A 10,606-nucleotide genomic window follows, 5' to 3' on the forward strand; every position below is an offset into this window, starting at 1 on the left:
AGTCATGTGAACACTGCAGAACTGTAAGACAATATTAATCAAAGTGTTTTTTTTGTTTGTTTTTTGGCAACAAAAATATTAATTCTTTTTGTGGTCCTATGTTGTGTTTGTGTGTTCTTATTTTAGAGGTGGGCTCTCATTATTGAGCTTTTAAATGTCCCAAAGTGGCTCCAGTTGAACGACAATACTGTGTTCATCTTTGGAGCATAAAACCAGGCTTAGTGCTGGAGGTTATCAGTAGGGTCTGCATGTTTAACCTCAGGCTGAACAGATAGGCATCAAAGCACGCAGTGCATAAACATGCTGTGTGTGTGTGTGTGTGTGTGTGTGTGTGTGTGTGTGTGTGTGTGTGTGTGTGTGTGTGTGTGTGTGTGCGTGCGCATTGTGTGTGTTTATCTACAAAAAGTGTGTGTTCATCTTCTGCTGGAAAAGCAGTTCATATTTTACACACTAACTGTGTCATCATATGAAAAATGACACATTAAAAAAGACTGAACTACCCATCAGTATCACTTTATACAGAACATTAAAATAGTAAAAGATCAGTTGCACTTTATTGAAAGCCAGCTCACATGTGTTAGGACAGGAGTGTTTCTGCCTGTGCTATATGTAAACAGTGTAGCTGGATAGTCCTTTTTAAACTGTTGCAGACCACAACAACTTACAGAACAGGACACCAAAGATTCTGCTGCAGTGGTGAAACAACAATTGTCAGAAAAGTTTTAACTTCTTATATGAAATATTACACTGCAAACAAAGAACCGTGTCCTCTCCAAACTCATCAGAAACCTGTCACAGAAAAGCCTCCCTCAGCTCAAGTGCTTTATCATCATCCAACAAGACATCAGACATGAAGACCATTGTGTGAAATGTGAAGCCTTTAAGAAACCTCCCCCAGTCAGACCCACCACAGACGCAAACGTCTCGTCCTGGTCATGTACGCGGACTTCAGCTGCGTCGCTGTGTTTGATCACAGTCTGCTCATCAACACGAGACTGACACTGTAAAACATCAAGTTTTATGGCTTTAAATCACCATTTCATCACCATTCAATCTGACTGAAGTCAGCAAGTTTCTGCTTCACACATGTTTCTACATATGCAGATGGGTTTTTTTTTGTTGTTGTTAAATTTTATCATTGTACTTGTGACACTATGCGTCGTGCACCTTTTGGTGAAACCAAAGACAAATAAATCACTCAAATATCCTGTATTGCTTTGAGTGAAAACGCTTAATCAGTCAGCGTCACAGCGGGACTGACAGTCATCGGGAAACTCCTACCAATTACGCAGGCGTGCGGCCGCGGCACATGTGTGTCTCCCTGATAAGACAATCTACGCGTTCAAAGCGAAATGTCTCGCAGGACGAGTGTGTGACCTATGCTAGAGGAGCGCGGCTGGACGCGCGTCCTGCAGCTCTTTACATCAGCAGCGAGCAAAAAGTCGTAGGGAGGAGATTCAGCCTGCGCACGACGCAGAAACTCACACTCCACCCAGCCACATTTGGGGAAATTTGGTCATTTAAATGCTTCTCCGTTGACTTACGGCAAGAAGCGCTGAGCAGTTTGAAAGTTTGCAGCTGCGCCGACAATGGAAACAGATCCCAGCATCGACTCTGAGCCCAGAATGAAAAGAAGCTTTGAGCAAAAGTGAGTCCATTTGATTTAGTTTAATATCAGTGAAATACACAAACATACCCTGGACTTAAGATGCTTTCAGTATCCTATACTTTGCTGCATAGGATTTTGATTTTGTAGTACTGGTAACACCCGATCAGGAGAAGCTCCAGTTTCTGTGTTTGTTTCTAGAGTATTAACAAGTCATTAGATTCAGTGATTTCATAATCAGGCTGTTGCAGTTTAAGATATTTGTCTGTAATCACTGCTGGTATTTGAATACCTGCCTCTATCCTCTGAGGGTTTGCACCTTATCACTAAATATTACAGTCAGCAGATTCTGAAACCAGTTGCAGCACCACCTGTGCAGTAAGTGCTCATGCATCAGACACACTGGCCAGCCTCTATTTGCTGCTATTTGATCGATCTCAGGAGAAAGATCCTCAATGCTCAGCAGTAACATGTTCACGCTACAAAAGCCTGCAGATAAATAATTTACAGCAGCCCAGTAAGCATGAAGTGTCAGGGAGGGCTGAGCCTGGGCCATCCGGACTGGAGGTGCTGCAGATAGGCCTCTGCCTCTCTGTCAGGGTGTCACTGATAAAGAGGAGCGTCTGCAGCACAGGAAACCACGTACATTTACACACACAACAGCCTGTTAAAGATCCTTGGTTTTGGTCATTTGTCAGTGGAAACAGTGGAGGAGCTAGTTGAAGGAAGTGACAGTAGAGGTATTCAGATCTATTACTTAATTAAGAGTACCAATACCACAATGTTGAAATACTCCACGACAAGTCAAAGTCCTGCTTTTAAAACGGTATTTAAGTGGACGTTATTTACTATCAGCTGAATGTACATACAGTTCCAAAAGTAAGAGTACTCAGTATTCAGTAAAATGCTGCCTGTTAGTGTTTTCTGTCGTGTTTTTGGAGTAATTTTACTGTGTTACATTTAACTGCTGTGGATGTTTAAGGTTGAGCTCAATTTTAACTTCTTTATACACTGTTGGATGGTTTAATCTACAGCAATGCATCATATTGTATAAGAACATCATATGTTTGTCCTGTGAGAACCACAAATCTCTAACACAGTCAGCATTTCATAAGAAAAACAACCTGTTTTCAGCTTCAAATTCAGAATTGTGCAATTTGGAGCTAAATGGAAATACTAAAGTAAAGTACAAGTATGCTGAATTTGTTCTTAAGTACAGTATTTGAGTAAATGTACTTAGGTACATTCCACCACGGGGTAATGATAACATTTCGACACTCCACCCATCTCCACCTCCGCTGCAAGGACTTGTTAAGTGGGCCTGGGAGACAAAACAAGGTAACTGAGGTGGAAACGTAGATGAAGCCTGTGACTCTCTAAAAAAAATCCATTGATGGAAAAAAGGTCAGTAAAGGAACCACAAGGGTACAAAACTTAAAAAAGGCGACTTCTTCCATTCAGGCCTGCATGAAGACAACTTCTGGGTAGTTTTGATGCATACGAGCTGATAAGAAAAACCTGATTGTGTCTGCTGAGACACACTGAAGCTCGAGACACCTCTGAGGTCTCGTGCTCAAACATCTCGTCCTGGTCATGTGTCTGCAGACTTCAGCTGTCGTTGTGTTTGATCTCAGGGTGTTCGTCAACAGAAGCCTGACACTGGAGAACATCAAGTGCTACGGCTTTGACATGGACTACACGATGGCAAGTACGTAAAGGCTCCAGCAGAAGCACTCGTGTGTGTCATGCTTTGAGTTTCACCGTCCGTATAGTAATGTTGTTGTCATGTGTTTGCAGTGTATAAGTCTCCTGACTATGAGAGCCTGGGCTTTGAGCTGATAAGAGACAGAATGGTGTCTGTTGGATACCCTCATGAGCTTCTACGCTACACATATGACCCCACCTTCCCCACACGGTTAGTTTGAAATCGACCTCCGTCACGGAGGAATCATGCAACAATAAAGCAATTCATTTATTGAACATGCTGCAGGAACAGGAGATGAGATTCAAGCACAAAGTCATTTTTGCAGGTTTATTGCCTCTAGATTTTTATTTTCTTTGTCTATTATTGCCTCTGGAGCATAATTTGGGAAGTTATTATGTTGCACTAATAATGTAATCAATGATGCATGACTTTTCCCAAAGATAACGGCTTATTTTATTTCAGATTTTAAAGATAAATCTCTTGAATTGTCGTGTTTTCAACAAGGGGCCGCAGACAAATTCATTATGATTAAATCCAAATAAAAACATGGAAAAAAAAACGAAACGAGGAAAAGCGAATGAATCGATTAGTCAATCGACAGAAAGATATTGCCAACTATTTTGATAATAGCTGTTAAATAAAGGCCAATCATCACTAGTTTCAGCCCTGGAACAAACATTGTTGCCTCCTCTCTGTCTTTATATCGACTCTCAGTTCATGTCATGTCTTGATAACTTTGTCCACGCCTCCTTCTCTCTCTCTCTTTTTTCCACTCTCAGCGGGTTAGTGATCGACACCACTTACGGGAACCTCCTGAAGGTGGATTCAAATGGCAATATTTTAGTCTGCAGTCACGGCTTCCGCTTCCTCACGGGGTAAAGGGTCAGATACAATACACAGATGCTTTTACACAGTCTGCTGAATTTTTAATGGCGGACATATCTACCTGTGACCTCTGCAGCTCAGGTGCGGTCAGGCACAGAGAGCGAGGGAAACAGTATAACAATGGATGGATTCTTTGCTGTCACTGACTTATTGGAAAAAAAAAACAAAAAACACATCTGCAGTTTAGTTAAACTCTCATGTTTCTTTGCATTTGGAGGCTACTTAGTTATTCAGTGAGAAGGGAAACACACACAGCCAATGCAGAGTGCAGCGTGACGGTCAGCTGAGATGAGCTGGCTCAGTGTGCTTTCACTTACTCTCTGGCGGCAGATAAACACGAGTAATTGATTTTGTTTTTGAATCACAAGACAGCACAGAGCCTTCTTTTTGTTCATTTGTTTGCAGCCGTTCAGACAGCGAGCTTGTGTTTGTGCCATACTGACCTCTGTGATGTTTGTGCTCCACAGGGAAGACATTCACAACTACTACCCCAACAAGTTCATTCAAAGAGACGACACCGACCGTTTTTACATCCTCAACACCCTCTTCAATCTCTCAGGTATGAAATTCACCTTTAGAGTCATTAAGCGTCACTTTTTGCGACCCCTCTAACTTTATATGCGATTATATATCAGCAACTTAAACGTGCTAACTGACCTGTGCTTCCACTCACCCTGCAGAGACGTATCTCTACACCTGCCTCGTGGACTTCTTCACCAGGTGCACCAGATACACAAAGTGAGTGGACGCCCCCCCATCCTGGTTTTTTACCTGTCAGCCCTGAACTATTGGAAACCAACTAGTTCCCTCTCTCCTGTTAAATGTCTTCCAGCCTCCTGAAAGGTTACCAGCACGGCGACTTGTTTATGTCCTACAGAAGCATGTTCCAGGATGTTCGAGACGCCATGGACTTCATCCACGATACGGTGAGTTGTTTGTCAAAAGATGCAGGATTGTGTCCCGCTGTTGGCTCTCTGTTGTGTGGTGACCACAATGCTGTGTGTGTGTGTGTGCTGTGCAGGGAATCCTGAAAGATCGAACCATCAAGAATTTGGAGAAATACGTTGTCAAAGATGTGAGTGAACTGACAACTCTGCGCACAAAATGTCTTTGTTCCCTGATAAAGAAAATATTAAACAAGTGTGTTTCTTTACAGCCAAATCTGGGTGTGCTCTTGACCCGGATTAAAGAGGTGGCCAAAGTCTTCCTCGCCACCAACAGTGACTACAGCTACACTGAGGTGAGCTTCTGAACATGTGGTGATGATGGTCATGACAACTTAACAGCAAATTATATGAAATCTGTTTTTTCTCCTACTTCATCAAGGTCATTATGAAATACCTGCTTGAAAGTAGTGGTAAGGTAAGAAAATGTGACCCTTTGAATATTCCAGAAAAACGTCCATTTCATTGAATCAGTGGAATTTAACATCACTCTTCATTCCAGTCTGGAAGTCCGAAGAAGTCGTGGCGCTCCTTCTTCGACCTGGTCGTCGTGGACACCAGAAAGCCGCTGTTCTTTGCAGAGGGCACCGTGCTAAGACAAGTGGACACGGTATGAAAAGGTCTCTGGAGATTTGTGTGTTGTTGTTGAACAGCAGCGGGTTTCAGTGGCGTGTTGTGTTTTGGACACAGGACACGGGAAAGCTTCGGATTGGGACTTACACAGGAGACCTCCAACATGGAACTGTTTACTCCGGAGGTGAGAGTCATTTATTGATTAATTGAGATTTTAAGAAACTGTCACATAATATTTACAGAATTAATGAATTAGACCAGAACAGGGATTTGGAGGCATAGAAGAGGTGACTTTTCTTAATACTTTTGCTACTATTAAGCCAACTGGAAAAGGATTCTGTTGTGGTTATGCACACTTTGCAGAATTTAAACCTCAGTGCCCTGTACCATAGTACAGTTTACACCCTGTACTCTGTAGGATGATTATTTATATGTCCAATTGTGGCTTATTTTGGCTACTTGGTTTGTCGTTGTCCAGATAGAAAGTCAATGGAACTCAGATAATAGTGCAGCAACTAGGATTTGACTCCTACGGGTTTATTATTATTAGAGATTGGTTGGAATTTGGGTGAAGATTTGATGCTGTAAATTATGGATGAGGAAATATAATTAGAACCCAAAACAAATTCTCCCTCTTCACAAAGAAAAATAAATAAATGTGTATTTGAATTTTATAAGCAACACAATACCTAATTGTGAAATTCTACATTCATAATTCAATTAATAGAATTGAAATGTTTTATTGTGAAAATCATCTTTATCTATGTTGCGTGTTTTATATGTTATTTTTCTATTTTTCTCTTATTTTACTGTATTTGATACTATTTTAGATTTGATTATTGTGCAGATTTTTCTTTATTTAGTTTAGTTTCCTTTCTAAAGCACTTTGTAAGATTATTTTGAAAGGTGCTATTTAAACTCTGTGAATCATTATTTATTATGTTATTTGAGGTGATGGCATTTCAAAAAAAGATCGTTCTGTTTTAGTGTTCATAAATTCAGATATAAATTTAGAGTGTCTGAGATTTCCACTTTTTTTTATTCTTCAGTCAGAGCTTAAATTTACTTTTAATTTTTCATTTGAATTTGTTTCCCTAAAACCCTAAAAAAATTATCTTTTTAAAAGTAAAATATTTCAGTGCTGTAACATTAAATTCAGTCATTAAATCTCACAATCAGGGATCCAGTTTCTTGTAAAACTAGAATTATTATGGCCATCCTTTGCTTTCATATGTACGTGTGTTTTCACGTGTGCTTGTGGTGTAAATCTTCCGTGTTAGTTTCTGTAACATTTTGAATAAATGTCTGGTTGCAGGATCTTCAGACATCGTCTGCGATCTGCTGGACGTCAAAGGTAAGGACATCCTCTACGTTGGCGACCACATCTTTGGCGACATCCTCAAATCTAAGAAGCGTCAGGGCTGGAAGACCTTTCTGGTCGTACCGGAGCTCACCAAGGAGCTGCAAGTGTGGGAGGAGAAGAGGAGTAAGGACAAGTCTTTGAGTATTTGTTGCATTATGACCTTTTTGTTGATTTTCAATGTCTTGATGACTTTCTTGGTTGTGCAGACCTGTTCGAGGAGCTGAAACGTCTCGACGTCTTCTTAGCTGAGCGTTACAAGTGAGTTTGTGTCCACCTGGACTTGTTTCATATTTGAATGTTTATAAAGTTTAAAAACAGGCAGTTTATGGCGAATAATCATGAGTTCACACAGAACTGATTAACACATTATAATGTATGATTTATCATTTACATTGAATTTCTAACATTATTACATCATTACTAAAGGCATTAGCTATGTCTGAACATACAGATACATACATACATGGAGTGCTGAAGTAGCTGTTAATGTTGTCTGTGTCGGTCGTCTGAAGGCACCTGGACAGTGGCAGTCGAGAGTGTCCCGACATCGGCACCATCCAGATGAGGATGAAGGTGAGCTTCACTCTGAGCTCTTGGTATGATACTCTGAAATATGTACATTTCACCAGAGGGATCATTTCAATGAAGACAGTAACACTTTGTATTAAGGTACACATACTCACCATTGACTGGCTATTAACCATTATTTACTATCAATAAGCAACAATTAGGAGGTAATTGAGGGAAAACTTTTTGTTAATGTCCTGTTTGTTGTAGAATATGCTCATGCAGAATAAGGCATTAAGAAATGCTTTATAATGAAAGTATTATGCATGCTAATAATCACCTAGTTAATGGTGACTATGGGTACCTTCATTTCATTTGTGTGTAGGATGAAAAACTCTTGACTTGAAAAGAAAACCCACCTTGAACTCACTTTATTATCATATTACAAAGTATACATTATATTTTTATTCCTATTTCAAAATGAGTTCAAGCAACAGTGTGCCGGATTTTGTTTTTCAAGAACAATAATACTACTAGAAAGTCTGAAAATGCATTTTTGTACCAGACACCAAAAGCAGGAGGTCTGCTGAGCGAAGCAGTTGTGTTTCAGGTGTTTTTCATGTTTTATTACATTCTGTCCAGGGCTGTTTTGCTGACGTGGTTGCTGTTTGTGTTTGCAGGTGCTGACCTACAGAATGGACATGTCTTATGGCCAGATGGGCAGCCTCCTGCGCAGCGGCTCCAGGCAGACGCTCTTTGCCAGCCAGCTGATGCGTTATGCAGATCTCTACTCGTCCACCTGCATCAACCTGCTGCACTATCCCTTCAATTACCTCTTCATGGCTCCCCCAGTCCTGGTCAGTCGTCTGCCTCACTCATACACCTGCACAGAAAATACATCTTTGTTGTGTCATAGTTTACCTTCACGGCTGTTCTTCTTCTCACTCATGAACTCTTTCAGATGCCTCATGAGGCGGCGTCTCAAAACTCAGCTGACTTTGCTTCATCGGAGCTCACTGTCACCAACAATACTGTCATGGTGAAGAGAAACTAAGGTCATTATCATTCTGAAACAGTATTTGAGCTGTGCTCAGTCTTTACTGAATTCTTTTTAAGAGTTTGTTAACATTTCTCTGTGTTGCAGTGCTGAAGACAGCTGATGTTTCACAGGAAGAAGAATACATGGAGATGCTGCAGAGGAACCTTCTCGTGTCACATGGTCACTTCTCACTGATGAAGGTGACCGTTTGCACCTGTGCTTGTATAAAGGCTTTGCTGCAGCCATGATGTGCCACCTTTACAAAAAAATATCACATTGGTTCACCTAGGAGACATGAATTGCTACACCATGTAACACTGAATAAACCTATAAGTGAAATATAGGACTCAAAGCAAACAGACTCAGGGTTATTGTATATATGAGTGCTGTATATATATGCAGTGGTGCAGATGCACTTTTAATCTCAGGTTTGCGTAATGGTTTTTAAGAAGTAAGTTTATTTATTTTTTGTTTGTGCAACTTCTGTTTAATCATTTCAATAAATAGTTCATATGATTTGTTGTCATTGTTTTCATTGAAGTCCAGTAACTTCATCTAATCATGCCCCTGTTTATGTCATCAGATGACATGATCACATCCTCATTTTACATTGTGTTAGTAGAGACCAAGTGTTGTAGTTCCAATGCAAGCTGTTAACCGTGAAGTCTGTGGATTATCCGGAGAAACACATGTATAAGGTGGAGGCACAAATCTCAGGGACAGATCATGTAAAACCTGTGCAAATTAAAGCAGAACTAAGGATGCTAGAAGCCACCAGAAGCCTGTTAAAGAACAACTTGATCCTTTGCTGTTTTCAGTTGTAATGCATCTGTTCTCCACTGGATGGCAGTGAATCACCTCTGCAACAGACCTGCAGATCGATCTGTGTGTGTGTCTGTGTGTGTGAAGGGGGTGCGGTGGCTAAGTGATGTTCACTGGAAACAAGTTAAAACAGTTTTGTCTGACAAAACACGGATCTGTCTCAGCAGCTTATCTACTGGCAGGTTAAACAGCTGCGTCATCCCTGAATAAAACTAATCCTATTGGCTCTTTTCAGAGTGGAGGTGAATGTTAAAACCATCAAAAAAAATCATTAACATAACTGAAATGTGATATTTGTAATGCTATGTAACACATGAACCCTAACATGCGCTCACACACACAGACTAACACACACACACCTGTGTTGTACTCAGCAATGGAAGAAGTATACAGATCTTTTACTCAAGTAACTAGCAATACCATCAAAATACCGTTTTAAGTCCTGCATTTAAAATCTTACACCAGTGAAATTATATAAGCATCAAAATATACTTAAAGTAACTGAAGTAAAAGTACTCATTATGCTCTTTTCACCAGAATATGTATTAATGGATTATAATTAGTTTTGCCTTTATGTGTAAGCATCACTAAAGTAGCAGCAAGTACTGAAAAACAAAACAACAACAATTAACAATTTGAATGTGCAAAAAAATGCAATATTTGTCTACAGTGAAGTACAAGCGTAAAGCCGCACAGAATGGGAAGTAAAGTGCTTAAAAAATGTACTTGAGTAAAAATACTCAGTCCCATTGCAGCAGTACGTTAATGCACACAGTCTGTATCTCCTCTTGTTCTCGCTTTGGTTCTGACACTTCTTCCCCCAGGAGAGCCGAACCTTTATCAGGAGAGAGCTGAGAGGAATTTGCTGTCTCTTTCTCTCTCTCACGCACGCACACACACACGCACACACACACACACACACACTCTTACTGTGTCATATCACTGCTCACGTGTGATTATGCATGAGTGTTTTTTTTTCTCTCACAGGAAATGATTGCAGGCTTGAAGTGTGCAGAGTATCACAGTTTTCCTGCTGTGCTCCCGTGCAGATAAACAGCTTGTTTATGGAGCATCTGCTCCACATTTCACTTCATGGTGATCATTCACAGCTCATGTGGCATCAGAGTCATCTTTGTTATTGATATTGGCATATAGCAGTGAC

General features: G+C 40.4%; 1 protein-coding gene across 1 annotated transcript; it reads left to right on the forward strand.

The window, feature by feature from the left end:
• The first annotated feature begins 1,344 nt into the window (after positions 1 to 1,344).
• On the forward strand, positions 1,345 to 9,137 carry nt5c2l1 (5'-nucleotidase, cytosolic II, like 1). The gene is made up of 18 exons (XM_070988874.1): positions 1,345 to 1,648; positions 3,241 to 3,314; positions 3,404 to 3,521; positions 4,091 to 4,186; positions 4,664 to 4,755; positions 4,877 to 4,934; positions 5,029 to 5,122; positions 5,218 to 5,271; positions 5,353 to 5,436; positions 5,523 to 5,558; positions 5,643 to 5,750; positions 5,831 to 5,897; positions 7,029 to 7,199; positions 7,283 to 7,334; positions 7,589 to 7,649; positions 8,264 to 8,440; positions 8,545 to 8,638; positions 8,728 to 9,137. Exons 1-17 carry the CDS (start codon positions 1,590 to 1,592, stop codon positions 8,635 to 8,637), a joined length of 1,494 nt encoding a protein of 497 aa, XP_070844975.1. The 5' UTR covers positions 1,345 to 1,589; the 3' UTR covers position 8,638; positions 8,728 to 9,137.
• Positions 9,138 to 10,606: the final 1,469 nt, after the last annotated feature.

This window comes from Chaetodon trifascialis, chromosome 20 (genome assembly GCF_039877785.1).
Source record: "Chaetodon trifascialis isolate fChaTrf1 chromosome 20, fChaTrf1.hap1, whole genome shotgun sequence".
Taxonomy (NCBI): Eukaryota; Metazoa; Chordata; class Actinopteri; order Chaetodontiformes; family Chaetodontidae; genus Chaetodon; species Chaetodon trifascialis.